The sequence below is a fragment of the Arthroderma uncinatum genome (genome assembly GCF_011692745.1).
Source record: "Arthroderma uncinatum strain CBS 119779 chromosome Unknown scaffold2, whole genome shotgun sequence".
Lineage (NCBI taxonomy): Eukaryota > Fungi > Ascomycota > Eurotiomycetes > Onygenales > Arthrodermataceae > Arthroderma > Arthroderma uncinatum.
In genome coordinates, this window is record NW_022983864.1 from 6,134,966 (window position 1) to 6,151,676 (window position 16,711).

General features: G+C 52.7%; 5 protein-coding genes across 5 annotated transcripts; 2 read left to right on the forward strand and 3 right to left on the reverse strand.

The window, feature by feature from the left end:
• Positions 1 to 491: 491 nt before the first annotated feature.
• Positions 492 to 4,592, forward strand: GIQ15_03761 (uncharacterized protein; the record flags this gene model as incomplete). The annotated part of the gene is made up of 8 exons (XM_033551178.1): positions 492 to 533; positions 607 to 1,382; positions 1,442 to 1,608; positions 1,656 to 1,691; positions 1,736 to 2,449; positions 2,500 to 2,659; positions 3,555 to 3,800; positions 3,848 to 4,592. The coding sequence occupies 8 exons, from the start codon at positions 492 to 494 to the stop codon at positions 4,590 to 4,592; spliced, it is 2,886 nt and encodes a 961-aa protein (XP_033408339.1).
• Positions 4,593 to 4,772: 180 nt separating this feature from the next.
• GIQ15_03762 (PH domain-containing protein) lies at positions 4,773 to 6,560 on the reverse strand (the record flags this gene model as incomplete). Its single annotated transcript, XM_033551179.1, has 4 exons — positions 4,773 to 5,996; positions 6,046 to 6,138; positions 6,190 to 6,315; positions 6,438 to 6,560. The coding sequence occupies 4 exons, from the start codon at positions 6,558 to 6,560 to the stop codon at positions 4,773 to 4,775; spliced, it is 1,566 nt and encodes a 521-aa protein (XP_033408340.1).
• A 3,286-nt stretch (positions 6,561 to 9,846) lies between these two features.
• Positions 9,847 to 11,634, forward strand: GIQ15_03763 (protein kinase subdomain-containing protein; the record flags this gene model as incomplete). The annotated part of the gene is made up of 3 exons (XM_033551180.1): positions 9,847 to 9,908; positions 9,969 to 10,609; positions 10,670 to 11,634. 3 exons carry the CDS (start codon positions 9,847 to 9,849, stop codon positions 11,632 to 11,634), a joined length of 1,668 nt encoding a protein of 555 aa, XP_033408341.1.
• Positions 11,635 to 12,114: 480 nt separating this feature from the next.
• On the reverse strand, positions 12,115 to 14,137 carry GIQ15_03764 (CreD; the record flags this gene model as incomplete). Its single annotated transcript, XM_033551181.1, has 5 exons — positions 12,115 to 12,948; positions 13,004 to 13,432; positions 13,484 to 13,802; positions 13,876 to 14,019; positions 14,076 to 14,137. The coding sequence occupies 5 exons, from the start codon at positions 14,135 to 14,137 to the stop codon at positions 12,115 to 12,117; spliced, it is 1,788 nt and encodes a 595-aa protein (XP_033408342.1).
• A 1,585-nt stretch (positions 14,138 to 15,722) lies between these two features.
• Positions 15,723 to 16,407, reverse strand: GIQ15_03765 (dynactin subunit 5; the record flags this gene model as incomplete). Its single annotated transcript, XM_033551182.1, has 2 exons — positions 15,723 to 16,310; positions 16,369 to 16,407. The coding sequence occupies 2 exons, from the start codon at positions 16,405 to 16,407 to the stop codon at positions 15,723 to 15,725; spliced, it is 627 nt and encodes a 208-aa protein (XP_033408343.1).
• Positions 16,408 to 16,711: the final 304 nt, after the last annotated feature.

Sequence of the window (16,711 nt, forward strand, 5' to 3'; positions counted from 1 at the left end):
GCGTGGAGGTAAGGATGAACCGTATACGGACAAGCCTCCCTGTTTAATAGATCAAAGATAGACTGTTCATGGCGCAGATGTTCTCCGCCAGCCTGATAGGAAACCTTTACAGCAAGGTCATCGGATATAGGTAGTAGAACGGAATGGCCTCCAACCCCATAGATGGTAGAGCCACGGTAGTGCGTAAGGACCCGTTGAATCAAGGGGTTTAGATTGTCCGCGGTGGTGGGCGAGGAGGAGTTGCGGGTTAAGATGGGAACGAAGTTACAAAGTATTCATAAGTTAGCCCCGAGCATGCTAGTATATACTATAGGAACATATATATCTATGGCCTGTTTATTTGAGGACGTTGAAATGTTGAGGTTGAAGTAAGATGCATCACGTGAGGTAACGAGTTCAAGAGGCTGACATCGATATCAAACTCAGTCAAGTCGCGATCTCAGTCAAGTCGCGATCTCAGTCAAGTCGCGATCTCAGTATCAAGGACCAAGATGGCGCCGGCAGACAGGACGAACCGCCATGAAAAGAAGCTGGTAAGAGAGAACCTACGCTTGGAGAGTCTCGGAGAAGAGTCTCAACGTAGATAGCATGCTGACGGATGACTAGAAAGGCCTGCAGCGTCTGCGGTGGTGGTGCGAGGTGTGCCAGAAGCAGACGCGCGACGAGAACGGGTTCAAGCAGCACACGCTGAGCGAAGGACACGTCCGGGCGATGCAGGTCGTGGCGGAGAACCCGAAGCAGTTCATCGAAGGCTACAGCAGAGACTTCCAGCGCGACTTTCTACAGCTGCTACGGACGTCTCACGGCGAGAAGGCCATCCAGCTCAACCACTTCTACCAAGAGTACATCTCCGACAAGACACACGTCCACCTGAACAGTACAAAGTGGCCCAGCCTGACGGAGTTTGCGAAATACCTTGGCCGGGAAGGGATATGTCGGGTAGAGGAGAAGGATGACGGTATATTCGTGCAGTGGATCGATAACAGCCCTGACGCCGTCCGCCGACGAGACGTACTGCAAAGGGCCAACCGGCTGGAGGAGCAGGAGGTGTCTGAACAGAGGGAAATACTGAAGCAGGTCGAGCGAGCCCGTCAGAAGATGAACGTCGCGACCGAACCTGAGCCCGAGCAGCCGGCCGAGCTGGCCAAGGAGAAATGGACGGACTTTAGCCTCAACCTCAAGTCGTCCACCAACTCACCGAAGCCGGTCGAGCCGGAGAAGCAGGTCTCTACGCAGAAAGCTACGGGCAAGCCGGCGAAGAAGCCCAATGTGTTTGGGACGAAGCGGAAGCAGCCGAGCGACAAGCCCGACGCGCCCAGGAAGATGACCGAGATCGAGCGGATCATACAGCGAGACATGGAGCAGAAGCGGCGGCGCGTCAAGTAGACACCACAGAAGAGACGAGAGTACACCATACAGGAGAGGTCTGCCTGATATACAGAGTCGTCGATAGATGCCTGTCGGAGCTCGGCGTTGCATCATACTTCTTGCCCCTCACCCACCATCTCTACCACCACCATCTCTATCATCATCACTACTATCATCACATCAGTACTATCACCACATCAAACGAGATGGCGACCGACCCCTCCAAGTACAAGCTCAACCGTGAGTACACCCACACCATATACAGACGACATGTACTAACAGGATAGATACGATGCTGCGGGTGAAGGACCCCGAGCGATCGCGTGAGTACACCAAGCCCGCAAACATAAACCCCGCTAAGAGATAGTCTCCTTCTACAAGTTCCTGGGCCTGTCGCAGATCAACCGCCTGGACTTCCCTGAGAACAAGTTCTCCCTCTACTTCCTGGCCTACGACGGCCCCCAGTCGCTCTCCGGCACCAACGCGTGGACGGACAGGAACGGCGTCCTCGAACTGACACACAACCACGGCAGCGAACATGACGACCACTTCTCCGTCTCCAGCGGCAACACGGAGCCTCACCGCGGCTTCGGCCACATCGCCATCGCGGTCGACAACATCGAGCTGGCCTGTCGACGCCTGGAGGAAGCAGGCCACCCGTTCCAGAAGAAGCTGAGCGACGGCCGCATGAAGCACATCGCCTTCGCCCTCGACCCTGACGGCTACTGGGTCGAGCTCATCCGCCGCGGAGACGCAGACGAGGCTGTAGCAGCCACAGACCCGGCATCCTACCGCCTCAACCACACGATGCTGCGTGTCAAGGACCAGACGGCCTCGCTGAAGTTCTACCAGGAGACGATGGGCATGACGCTGCTACGAACAGCGGAGGCACCAGAGGCGGGCTTCAACCTCTACTTCCTCGGCTACCCTGCCTCCAACCCTCCCGCAGAGTCTACCGCGCGCAACCCCATCGCCGGCTGGGAGGGTCTCCTCGAGCTGACCTGGAACTACGGCACCGAGAAGCAGGACGGGCCCGTCTACCACGACGGCAACTCCCATCCCCAGGGCTTCGGCCACATCTGTCAGTCCCTCTTTATCTATCTTTATATATATATATGCTAACAGGTGTAGGCGTCACGGTGGACGACGTGGAGGCGGCGTGTGGGCGGTTCGAGTCACTGGGCGTGCGGTGGAAGAAGAGACTGACGGACGGGCGGATGCACAACATCGCCTTCCTCCTTGACCCGGACGGCTACTGGGTGGAAGTCGCCCAGAATGAGGCCCTTCGCACGTAGATACTACATACTACATACATACTACATACTCCATCTTAGGTATATCTATGTACTTATCTATATACTTATCTATGTCAGGTCGAGGTCCAGACTCTTCTCTCAGTACTTACTCTATGTACTTACTCTATCCATCTTACTCTGTCCATCTTACTCCATGTAGTACTTCCCTACTCCTTCCCTATGTAGCTCCTTCCTATACAACTACCCTACCCCTCTTCTTCCTCTTCCGGGTCTCTCGTCTCTCCCACTTTCTCCGTGTCTTTTCTCTCCTCCTTCTCTTCTACCTCTCTCCTCTATGTATGTATGTCTTCCTCTGTGTAAGTGTAGTGTGAGTGTGTGTATCACGTGCCCACCTTCCCCATGTACCCATCACATGACCTCCTCCCTTCGCGCGTTTGGCGACAGAAAATACAAAAGAGGAAGAGCAAAAGGAAGGAGACGGCGAAAAGACGAGGCAAGGCGCAAGACGCGGAAGACGACGAGACGACGAGACGCAGGACGCAGGACGCAGGACGAGGGATGGAGATCCTGGGACGCCTCTGACTAACGTAGGTCTCTCTTTTCTTCTTCCTCTTTTTCCCTAGCCGCCCTACACGTGTCTGCCTTCCCCTTTCTCTCTATATATACCTCTATCTCTCTATCTATCCATCTGTATACTTGTACGCTACTGTCACTACTATTGTATACTACTTCTGCTACTGCTGCTGATGGGGTTCCACGACGCTCTATCTGACCCATGGCTTCTCTTCCAGCCTCGACCACTACCACATCTACCTCTACATCTACAACACCATATACATCAACACCAACTTCTGCGTGGACTGACCCGACGTTCATCCCCGTGTGGGCAAGAAGTCACGTGAAGTACGCCCAGAACCTGCTCGAGTGCAGCGACGAGCCGGTCGAGTACGACGACGACGAGGACTACAGCGACAACTGCTTCTTCTTCCCCGAGGACTGCGTCTACAACCCGCCAGACTGCGCCAGCAACCCGGATGCCGCCGACTCTGCCTCCGACACGGACAGCCTCCCCGACGAGATGACGCCCGCCCTCCCGGAGATCAAGATGCTCGACACCGCCGCCCTCGCCGGCCTCCTCGCCGACAACCTCGCCCCTCCAGAGATTACCTCTATCTTGTGAGTCTCCTTATACTTATTCTTTATGTATATGCTAACTGTTGTAGTATATTCGCGGCGAACGGGGCGGTGTTTGCGCACGCGTCGGGGCTCCCCCAGCGCAGGATACGCAACCTGTGCGCGACGTACGGCGCCGCGTACAAGTCGTATGCCGTCAAGGCGCCCCAGGGCAACCTCACCGGCGTCAGCGCCTCCGTTCACCCGTCTGCCTTCTCCTCCGCGCCGTCTATACCGCTCGGTAACGTGGGCTCCATCATGTTCGAGCTGCAGGACATGGTCGCCGTCGTCACCAAGATCGCAGACAAGGTTCTTCTCGCTGTTGTAGGGCCCACGCACGTAGAAGAGCCCGCCAGGACGTCAGGTCGGAACGGCGCCGGGACACCTGGTCGAGCGAGGATGGTCGCCGGTTCGGCGGCCAGTGACTCGGAGAGGACGGTCAAGGCAGGGGACTCTCCCTTCTCCAGCACCCTCGAGAGCCCCGGGTCAGACCTCGCGTCGAGCAAGCTGGCCTCGTCCGCGCCCAACCCCGCCTCCCTCTCCCTCTCCAGTCTGGCCGGCAGACGGTCGGACGAGCAGATCGAGCGCGCAGAGGTGAAGCAGGACGAAGACGCCATAGACCAGGCTCTCAGGGCACAGTGGGCCATAGACCGCAGCCACGACCTCGACCGGCTGGCTGGGCTGAACCTCGCCTCCAGCCCGCACATCCTCCTCGCCCTCGAGTCCAAGTCGGCCGCCCTGGGCAAGTTCCTCGGTAACAAGCTGGCCGACCTCGAGTCTCCAGAGGATTTTTAGTCTTTTTCTTTCTTTCTTATGGATACCATTATGTACTTTAGCGGAGTAGGGGTGACGGAGTTAATGCTACCGTGTATATACACGCTCATAGAAGCTATAATGAACACTGCATGCTACTACTATAAGATGGTAAGGTACTAAGACTAAGATGGTAAGGTGGACAAGGGGATAAGGGGATGGTTATTTCTCTGCGGGGACGGAGACGACGCCTTCTTCCTGTCCAGGATTCACGGTGCCCCCAGTGGTCGGCAGAGGCTCGGTCGTAGGCTTCTCAGGGACAGGTTCAGGGACAGTAGTCTTCTCAGGGACAGGTTCAGTGGTAGGGGCTGGGACAGTGGTCTTCTCGGGGACAGGCTCAGTGGTAGGGACGGTGGTAGGGGCTGGGGCAGGCTCCAGGTTCGGTGTGGTGGTGGCCGGAGAGATGGGAGAGGCAGGAGAGGCAGGAGAGGCATGCTTGACGGGAGAGGCGACGGAGCCGGCGCCGCTCCAGCCGGCAGGGTTGCTGAGGACGGCCTGCCACTGCTCGAGGTCGTTCTTCGTTCGGGCCTTGAAGTTGAACTCGCTGGTCATGTGGAATGCGCTCCCGACTTTGCTGCCCGACATGTCTTTGCCCTTGACGCTGAACTTGAGGTCGTTGAACCCGCCAATCGTGCATTCAGGCAGATACAGCGAGATGTCCGGCGTGGGCTCGTGGCGGGTGTCGTCGTTCTCCTTGAAGCCGTGCAGGTACCCGGCCGGAGTCACGGCGTAGTAGCCGCCCGTGTAGCCCTTGAGCACGGCGCGAGACTTGCGGTCCAAGATACCCTCGACCAGCGGCTTGGTGGCGTGGTGGTCCTGGTTCGCGTACTTGATCGTCGCCAGGTCTCGCGGCGGCAAGTTGGGGTTCAGCAAGGTCGCGTCGTTGCGCTCGAAGAAGTTCGCCCACTCAAAGTCCGTCGGGATGTGCTGCGAGTGCGCAACGATGTTGGAGTACATGTTCCGGTGGTGGTCGACCTGCGCGCCCATGCACTGGTAGAACTCGTTCAACGCCCGCTGGATCGTCTCGATGATGTGCGTCTCGAACACGGGGAACGAGTTCTGGATCGTCATTATCTCCTGGAAGTGCAGGTTCTCGTCCGCTACCTGTCTGCCCAGACGGTACGTGACGCCGCGCGAGAGCACGTACGGGTCGTGGGCGGCCTCGACTCTCGTCTTCGACGTCTCGTACGTTGCCGTACACTGGCCCAGCAGCTCGATGTGCTTCTGCGTAACCCCGCGAGACTTGGTGACCTCTTTGCCATGCTTGATGGCCCCCGAGCCCAGTTCTTTGGCTTTGGCTTTGATCTCCGTGTGCAGGCGTTCAAGGACGGGGACGACAGATCGTTTTAGCCGGTTCTCCGCGTCTGCGTGGGCTTCGGCCAGTCCCTATATCGACGTTAGCATATACTTTCGGACTTTCCTCTCCAGAACATACCTGTGTGTTTCTGCGCAGGACTTCAAAGAGACCAGAGATACCGCTGGCGCCCTTGTCAAAGTGGTGTTCCTCCTTGATCGGTTCGGAAACAGTCTGCCCAATCGTATGTTAGCAAGTTCCAAGCTATACGGATATCAGTCCTACCTTGAATATCTTCTCAAGCTCCTTTGCGTGGGACTTTTGCACTTTCATCGTCGTGGTCATGTAGTCCTCCAAGCTGCCGCATACATGTTTCCATGCCTGCAGGCGCTCGACAAGGAGGTTCGTGGTCTAGATTCACGGCCAACATGTCAGCATCTATGTAACAATTGCAAGCAGTAATTCAGCCAATATCATGCTCCCTCGCCGGCGGTGGCGAATGCCTAAGCGGTGAATATCATTGTCCCACTTACATCCTTGTAGTCTGAATCAGGAATGGCATCATCATCGCCCAACGACGTGGTGGTCGATGTTCTCGTCGTGTTGCCCGTGGTCGTGGTCGAGGACCGACGGGGCAATACTGACTTGAAGGCCATCTTGTCTCAATTGCCAGCTATAAACCGACGAGTAGTGAAGCTAACAGGGGTCGATAGACAACAGTCCACAATTGAGAAATGTTGGTATATGTCGGACGCTGTATCAACGACGTCGGTTTGACAGATAACGGTCGGGGAGACGAAGACGGATGCAACGCTCTGTTAACGGCGAGACAGAAGAAGAAGCACCATGAGGAGGAGGGGGCTGCTTATATCCAAGATGATAGACACCCCCACCCTGAGCCACTAAAACAAAGTTCGCAAATCAAGATATAAGCAGTGCCAGGCCAATGAGCTGTGCAGGGAAGATCTGGTGGACGCCCGACCACGATATCCCGCCTGATGGCGCATCCCTGGCCGAGCGAGATCGTGAGATCGTGAGATCGGGTGGTTGTCGCGCTTTGCACGGAGTAAATTTATATCGAGATGCAAAAAGGACACAAACTTGTCCCAAAGAGGAAATACAGGTACAATTAAGGGCTGGCCCGTGCATTAAGTGACGTCATGATGACCAATCCTTGGCACTTCATCTAGTAAGTCACGTGGAAGGTACCACTCTCGGCATCAGGTGACTTCGTCAGGGCATCACAAACACAGCACACAGCAGGTAACTTAGCAGTCAAGAATTGACCAAGGTGGATGTATTTGGGGGTAAGAATGGCGTATGCCTGCGTTGAATGCCAGGCGCCCAAGTGTGTTGCAGAGTGAGAGCAACCAATTAGTCACGACTGCGTACTAATCGAATTAATATATTGTCATATTCGCTCTGTCGTATACCCAACATATATCGCATGAGCAGCACAAGGCGAAATATGATATGTCGCTCATCTGAGCCATATGAACGTTTCATCGAGCGGAGGTTACAGTCATATATTAACTAGTAAAATACTATTTAAGACGAAGAGCTAGCTCTACCAACAAATATAATCTCACTATTTTCAAGAAACGGCACCAGACTCCACTAGCGGCTGCATGAGAAATTCATCATAAGCGAGCTCCTCCGCGCTTGGTCTCTCCCCTGGCATCCAGCGTAACGTCCTCCGAAGAAAATTAAGGAATAGAGTGCGATCTCTGTCCTTTAGACGCCACTCGCGTGTTGCAAAGGACTGATCCGGGATGGGTACAGATCCCTTCCAGTTACCTGTCAAAAAATGAGTTTCATGGACTCGTAAACGTGGAGAATTAAAGATTCCCGGAAAAATTACCTTGATCGTCCCAGTATTGAAGACATTTGTCATTTCTTTTAATGAATTCCGGAGGTGGAGGACCCAACAGCGAGACCATTTCTGCCAGATGTTGCTCATCATTTAAAATCCCGTCATTCTTAGCAAAGAACAAACGTTCGCCCTCAAATATGTCCCAGGTCTGAAGCTATAAATCAGTCCCACTGTTCAACAATAGCAGCAGCCAATCTTTGGGGAATGTAGTATGTCCTCACCATCACGCCAGCCGACCACAGATCAACTTTGCAGTCCCATTCCATGCCTAGGATCACCTCCGGTGCTCGGTATATACCAGGCATAATATCTCCTCGATGCTTATGGCTACCAATTCGCGCATCACCAAGATCACAGAGTACCGGTAAACCGGTACATGTTGGTATATGTCGAGAGATATATATAGTACGATCGCTCAGTACTTTCCGAGCACTTGGATGATCCATTTCATCCTGCTCGAGTCGCGACAATATAGAATCATCATGCAGACCCTGGAGCAGATTATTGGATGAGATATCTTGAATGAAGTCAGTGGCCAGTATTAACCAGGAATTGTTTTTAATTACCTGTATGCACAACTTCACACTGGTGCAAATAGGCAACGGCAACTAGGAGGAACTGAATGCTTCTCTGCACGAGATCCTTAGGGAACATCTTCTCTGGGAAGAGTTTCAGGAAGTTAGTGTAGCTCATCCCAAGCGGCCTATAAAGCAGGCACTGATGCACTCCGCAGGGGCCTGTAACTTCGAAGGAATCAACGACTTTCCGGACTAAGTCTTCTCCAGCATGTTTTTCGACTGGAAAATCGTTAAGATGCTGGGAAACTGTAATCTCACGCTGTTCACGCGGCTCTTTTCCATCTTTTCGGGTACATACTTTGAGAGTGAGATACCGATGGTCTCTACTGAAATAATCAGATATAGCTTTGCCATTTTATGATCTATAATGATGGGGGCAAACCTCAGATCTCGACAAAGCCAAACTGTCGACGATGTTCCAAATCCCAATTTAGAGACCACTTGGTACCTTGAGTTGAATACTTTACCAATCTGGACTGGGTAGAACTGTTCTGCTTTGTATGAAGGAATATCTTCCTCTTCAATCAATTCCTTCGCACTCAATTCGGGAAATCCAGATTTTGCGAACTCGCATGCTGGCGACGGCAACGAAGACATCGCTCTGAGGGTATCTTTGCATATCGGATGAGAAAGCTGAGAGGCAAGTACACGGCCAAAGGACACAGGCAAGAGCTTCACGCCGGCGCGAAGCATAACTCCGGCCATTAGAATTACATTAACAAGAAGAATGCCAAAGGCTAAGGAAGTTCAAATTATATTATGTCAGATTTTCTGTGTTTCGTATCACTCGTTCCTATATCCATAAGTGTTGAACGGAGATTCGGTGTAATACTGCCTGATCGTACGAAACACGTTAGTCAACTACGCCGTTTCATTAAATATCAGTGTCAGCTCTCCATCATCGAACAAATGCTACGCCCGGCGTTTTAACGCCTGTTTCAGCTGTAGCTGGCATCTCCGCGATGGCAAGATACATGGCCGTATGAGGAACATAAATAGGAGCTCAATATCGTGTATTTAGATGATCAGTGCTTGATAGATTGAAATCTCATAGATTGCTCCAGACCCACCTGACCAATCAAATCAATCAAATATCTCGTATCTCAGAATAAGCCTTTGTATCTCTATATCGTATGAAGCAGCAAAAGGCTTCACCGAGCGGAAATTTACAACCAGAATCTGCACGGGCAGGAACTTCGGTTGACAAGGGAAATTGATTAAGAAGGGCGATATTCTTGTAGCAACTTAACATTATTGATATGCCCTGAGAGGTTTGTTTTGTTTAAATTCCGTACTCCGTAACTAGCGTGATTCTTACAAAATCAAGCTAGGCGCAAACCATTTTTATATCAACCACCAACGTCGCGATGGTTTTGCTCGACTTCGCCCTGCGCCTTTTGCCTTGTGATCATGTTCTACCGGCCTGCCCTGAGGGCCTTCGGCCAAAAGACCATTAGAATACGTTGTTTTAGCTCTTGTGCGGCCTTCAGGATGGCGACCAAAGGTGATGAAACAGATCAACACTTGTTCGAGTACACATCTGGCCGGTGGATGTGAGTGTTCGCTGCGGTCAGGCAAGATGACGGGTGGTGACAAGATCAAATGGTTTATAGATATAACGAGTCGCTCCGCCGTGGTGAGAGAACCCTAGTCTTTAACGTCCAAGAGCTCAAACGCGTTGCCGCTGCCTCGGTCGATCGGCATGAGACCGATATCAAGAGCTTGAAGAAGCTTGCAGAAGGTGGATTTAATCGTGTCTTTGAAATCACAATGAAGGACGACGACACCCGGATTCTCGCCCGACTACCCTATCCTTCTACCGTCCCCAAACGGCTTGCTGTTGCGAGTGAGGTTGCGACGCTGGACCTGCTCCGCCGCCATAATATCCCGGTGCCCAAGGTCCTTGGTTACTCCGCCGATTTTGATAATTCTGTGGGTGCTGAATACATCCTTATGGAGAACATCAACGGAGCCCCGATCGGGGATTCATGGTATACGCTTTCAGACAAGCAACGATTAAAAGTCCTGATGGGATTAGTCCAGCTTGAGGCACAGTTATTTGCTGTCCAGCTCCCGGCAGCTGGCAGTATATATTATCGTCATGATTTACTCCCAGAATTTAAGGACGTCGCCGTCAACCTGCCGCAGGGTTCTGGTGTTACTGAATACCCGGAATTCTGTGTTGGGCCGGACGTATCTTTGAAGTGGTGGTATGCGGAGCGCGCTTTGCTTAGTGACATCAGTCGTGGGCCCCGTAAGTTATCTCCGAATAGTAAATACTAGGAAGGTGGATTTTTTTTAATACGCTATTTAGACTTGGACGCTGCTCAGTGTATGGAGGCCGTGGCGAAGAAGGAACTGGCATGGCTGAAGTCGTACGCCAAACCACGCTTTCCCTTTGAACGAGCATACCGAGAAGCTACGAATTATCAAAAATCGGCCCCGGAAGAATACATCAAAACACTTGAGAAGTACCTGAAGATCGCGCCTTGTCTTGTCCCGAAGGACAAAGGCTTACAGCGGCCGGTCCTGCGCCATCCCGATCTCCAACCTAATAACATCTTTGTCAACAAGGACTTGGATATTGTTGGCCTGATAGATTGGCAGTACTGTTCCGCCCTTCCCCTCTTCCTCGCTGCCGGAATTCCACAATATATTCAGAACTATGATGATGAGGAATCACTTCGTTTCACCCCACCCAAATTGCCTGATAATCTAGATGAAATGAGCCCTGCTAAGCGTTCTGCTGCACTGGAAACATTTCGAAGACGACACCTACATTTTTACTATCTCGGATTTACGCAACGCTTTAACCCCGATCATTTCAACGCTCTTGACTTAGACTCAAGCCGCCTGCTGGAACAGAAAACATATTCTCATGCAGCTTCACCCTGGGAAGGGAATAATGCCCAACTGAAAGCGGATTTGGTACGTATCATTCAAAACTGGAATACTGTTGTTGCTTGCGCAGAGAGTCAACAGGTGGGCAACGACGACTCGTGTACACCTCAATGCCCTGTGACCTTTGACCCAGTAGAAGCACAGGACGCGCTCCGCATTGAAGGGCAGTATGAAGAGATGGACACCCAGCTCTCTCGGATTCGAGATGCGATTGGAGTAAGTGTCGATGGTTGGACATTAAACGAAACGTTTGAAGATACAGTTGCACGAGCACAAGAATTCAAAATGATGGCAATTGCCTCCGTCTCAGACAACAAATTTGATCAGGAGATGACTGAGAAGCACTGGCCATTTGACGACTTTGACGAAAACGAGTAGATACTTAGTGTAAGAATAAGAATAGATTACTTCAAAGTCTTCTCCAAGCCTGCACCTTGGGAATTATTCGCCCTTAAAGGGACCTGACTATATTAATAGTTAATACGATTCACTACCAGATGCTAACATGTCCCAAAGAGGAAGTCCAAGTACAATTAAGTGATGGTCCGTGCGTTGAAGTTGCGTCATGACGACTAAGCCTTGGCACTCTATCTGCATATTTACACAGTGATAAAGTATTGAAGGTGATCAAACGGCAAGGAGATATAGAGGAGGAGAAGTAGAAGAAGATGCCTAGGGACTGTGCTTCCCACTGCTAAAGAAAAGAGCCCAAAGAGCACCAAAAGGAAACCAAAAACACCCAATAATGCATTCCTCCAGAGTCGTCCCAGTCGTGAATTAGATATATAAAAAAGGAATAAAAGAATATACGTCGAAGAGTGGGGAAAAGAAATAAGAAAGGCAAAGTTGGGGGTTGAGTTATGAGCTCGACCGGGCCTGGAGAATTCGCACGCGGCGATCAGAGTCATGGTCGTGGCTGTGACTGTGTCGATGAATCGAGAACTGCGGTAGGGCGTCTGCAAAAGTGGCAGAGAGTCGGTTGAATGCGCTATGCGAGTGTCTTTGAGGGGAAGGCGTGCGTTCCCTGGGCGGCGATACATCGCCCGCAGTGGCCGCTTCATAGTTTGGTAGGCCAGCGCTATGGGTGGACATCGCACAGGACGACCGGACGGCGGTCGTATAGCTCGGTACACGGCACAGGTCCTCGACCTCGCTAGGTCGCAGATGGTGAGGCGTCATTATCCCAGACGGAAGATGCTCTTCCTCCGAGGTTCGCCGAGACATCTCCGGTGTAGTGGTGGCGGCTGTAAAGGTCGTGATGGGGAAGGTCAACGACCGGCGATTGTCGTGGTGGTCAGGGACTGTGAGTTCGGATGGGGGCGTTACGGGAGAACGGAGCGAGGTTCGGTCGATGTCGAGATTCACTAAACGGTTGTGGAGGATGGTTGCTGCGACATCACCTCCGGCTGCTAAAGTGGTCAAGGAAGACAGGTTCTCTGCAGACAGGTTTCGGCTTATCGAGCCATAAGGCGATGCGGCTCCGCTGTACACTCCCGGGGTTCGGTAGCCGTGAGGGTCTAGTTCACTGTACAGCATATCAAACTGGTGGTCTCCATACAAGGGCGGTGCCTGCTGGGCCATGCAGAATTCAGCGACCTGCGGCGAGCTCGGCGACTGATCGACCAGGTTGTTGTTGTCATCCAGCGGCAGGTTTGGGGAGAGGAATATGAATACTGGCAGTGTTGCTCGTAGCTGTGAATCAAACGTTAGCAAATTGGAATATATATATTCATTCGATGATACATACCTCAGATGTATGCCCATCCGGGTTATGCAGTTGAATCTTGAATTTCAGTTTATGTCGTATCTTGATGCCCCTGGTATCGGTGTCCTGGATGCACTTGCACAGCTTCTTTGGCAGCTCGAGGACGCGCGAGAACTGGTAGCCCTCGTCCTCTTCCTCCAGGTAACGGCGTTCCTCCTCTGGGCCCAGACGAAAGTGGTCTGCGACGACTACTCTGACGGACTTGTGGGACGTTGGCAGCAGCTGCGAGTCGTCACGGCAGCTCATCACATCGTAGCTTTCGATGAACTGGGTCGAGACCGTCCCGATCCTGAGACCCTTGAGAAGGGGCACCAGACGGAAATCGATTCGCACCGATGTTCCAAAGATGACGGCCTTGCTGGGAGTCGAAACAGAGTATTCCAGCTTGTTGGGCCAGATGTTTTCAACCGACTATACGGGTCAGCTTTCTGTATATACTATTTCAAGGAGACATATACGTACCATAACATGCGATAGTTCTAGAGCACTGGGACCCAGAGTGCGAATAACCCTCAAGGGCTTCCTGATCTGGATGTCCTTGGTGTATTTTCTCCCAATCTCAGCCTTGAACCGGTAGATGATCCAAGTATCTGGCAAGCCTTCAATGCTCTCTGGCAACGAGCCAGGCAAGACGACGTCGAAGGGGAACTCGTAGTTGTCCGCAGGCATGATCTCCGTCTTCCCCTTGCCGGCATCTCTGAACTTCCAGGTCTTCTCGAAGAACGTTCGTTCCTTGCCGTGCTTCTTCCCACCGGGGACGGCGCCAATCAGGAACGGCCAACTGCGATATACGTCAGAGATTGTCCGGTATCACAGGAGACGGATGTTGTGATGCCCGCAGTATGTCAACGTACCTTATCCTGGACATGCCCGTGAGGTGCAGCCTGAGGTGTTTGATGGTCAATGGCTCCGACAGACACAGCACCAGAGTCCCCTTGAGATGTGCGCTCGCTGATTCCTCTTCATTACCGCGAAATATGACATATGGGTCGTCCAGTCTGGTTGACGGGGTGTTAGTATATCTCTGCGGGGGTCGACGACACTACGGACATACCTGATATCAAAGTACTTCGCATGACTGGAACTCCCCGGCCCGCCAAAGAAGCTGGGCGCCATGTTGATACGAAGACGAGATGAGATCCTCTACAGAGATGTCAACGGAGATGTCAAGCAGGTAGACTATGCTCGGCCTCAGGCGCATCGACAGGCTTTGGTGGCGTCCGGCAAGTCGTATACGAACACTGACACTGAACTGACACCGAGACTATGACAGACAACGATGACACAACGACGATGAAGACAACGAAGACTATAAAGATGAAGAAGAAGACGATGAAGAGAAGAAGAGAAGAGAAGCGATGATAAGGCGAGAGGAGAGGAGAAAGCACATGACGGCAGGGCAGGGGCAGCTCTGGATTCCTTATACTGGACGGATTATGCGATAGACTAATATACGGAATCCTTGTTCGATGCTCGCTTCTTAGCCAGAGGAAACCTTCTGTGGACAATCATCCGACCCCGTCAGCACTTCTCCCGCTGGCTCATCCTCGTCCTCTGCCGACATGGTTTATACTGGCATCCAACCACTGGCATGGGGGCCGCCGCATCCACCTGGGAAAATTTCTCCATTGCGCGGGAAAAAAACTTATTTCTTCTCGGTCGTGGACCTGGTTGGCCCTGGATTCACATGAGATGGATGCTGAGATACCGGCTGGCCAGTCGCCTGCGAGCAATCGCTGGTATCGCTCGCCTGGTTCCTGGGCCTTTGACCGTTCTATCAGCCTACGGTGGCGCCATCTCGAAACAAAGAAGGGACTGATAAACCGGCATGGAACTCTATCTACTCTACGATCAAGCAGATAACGACCGAGAGCATACTGAGCAGGCAGCGCAGCGCAGCGGTGGCACGTCTTATGGCCGGGAGTTACGTAAATCTGGCCTCCAGCAGTTTTATATCGTCGGCCACAGCCATCTTCGACTTCACGGCCGAAGCGCCACGGACGTCATCATGCAAGATTTGTCGCCCTGCCGGTTAGCCGTCGAGATCCACCTCGTCCGCGTCTTCTGCTCCTGAATTTCCGGCCAAGAGGAGACAAGAAGAGACAGGCAGAGACAAGATGCCGCACGCGCGCGCTCGACGGTGATCCCTATCCACATGGATGGACAGTAATATAACATGCATTCTCGGACATATACAAGACCTCGGCAAGGCTATCGCAGCCGCGACTCATCAAAGCCTCGGACGTCTCCGTATGGAGTATGCTTGCGTAGCCGTGGATCTGTTGGACTATGGACGATGCTTGATCGTCTTTAGCGCCTCGACCATTTCATTCGCGACAGAGAAATTGATACATGATATAAAGTGGCCGGCGATATGGAGTGCGTATATCCCCGCCGTCCAACAACCATGCATCGACTCGACGCTGCAAGCTGATGGGTGGACGGGGATTTATCTCCACTCTCCTGCCTATAATGTGTGCTATCGTTTACGGAGAAAAGGTCGAGCTATGTATCATGGGTTCAGCTCAGCAGGCATTTGAATCGCCGGGATAATGTTGCGTTGGCCGCGAGTAGCCTCTTCGTCAGAGCATCGCGGCGAGCAGTCTCGTAAGATCGGTGATTTGGATTAAGAGACAAACGCTTGTACTTGGGTATCTACAGAGGAATATAAAAAAAATCTAGGTCTCAACAGACGACGATGCTACCGGCCAACGAGCCTGTATCTCTCCCTCGCCATTCCACCCTCCGCGCCTTCAACGCCGTATCCCTCGCCGACCTCGCCTACTACTCTCGCCGGCGCACCGCCAACGACAGACCAGCTAGGCACGACCATTCCGGCGGGGACAACCGCTCCGTCCAGCACCACCACGTTGTCCTTTAATATGGCCATCGATCCGATAACGACATCACGGCCAATGTGGACGTGATTGCCCACTGTCGCAGCTTCAACCACCGAGCTCTCCCCGACAAACACATGGTCGCCCATCTTGAGCGGGTAGTACGAGTGCACGCCGCGATGGAGGCGGGACGGGGGCCGTAGAAGGCATGAGCGAGATAGATAGGTGTACCGACCGATCGTCACGGCGATTGAGGGAGTGTTGGGGTTTGCGGCTGCTTTGGATCCGGCAGCGCCAGCGGTGCTAGCTGCTGCTGCTGCGGAGGACGAAGATTGCTGGCGGTAGAGGTCGCCGCGTATACAGACGTCCGCCTGGATAACTGTTTTCCCGCCCAGGATGATATGCTGGGTGCCGTGTACCTGGTTGCGGCGGGACACTTTGTTCCCGGTATCCTGCCATATCGACATTTAGCACTGTCCTAGAGTGGGAAACACAGGGTAGCAGCCTCACCGTCTCGATATATTCTCCCTTGATGGCTTTGGGCGGCATGGTGGCAGCCCCTGATGAGAAAACCAATGTCTAGTCTGCCCTTTGCGTCGGCGTTTGGAGCATCCTTGGCCAGCAGTCGTCCTCGGGAGCTTCTAGGGACGCGTTAACTCGCAATTGCTGTCCCCAACCTGGCTCAAGCTGAATATCTTCATCTTCGTCTTCATCTTCGACCTCGCGATGTTTCTTGAAGGAAGATGCTGACTAAGAGTAAATATCACGTGAGTATAAAAGCCAAAAGAGGGAAAAGAAGAAGAAAAGACAGAAAAGACGAGGAAGACGATGAAGAGGCGGACAAGACGACAAG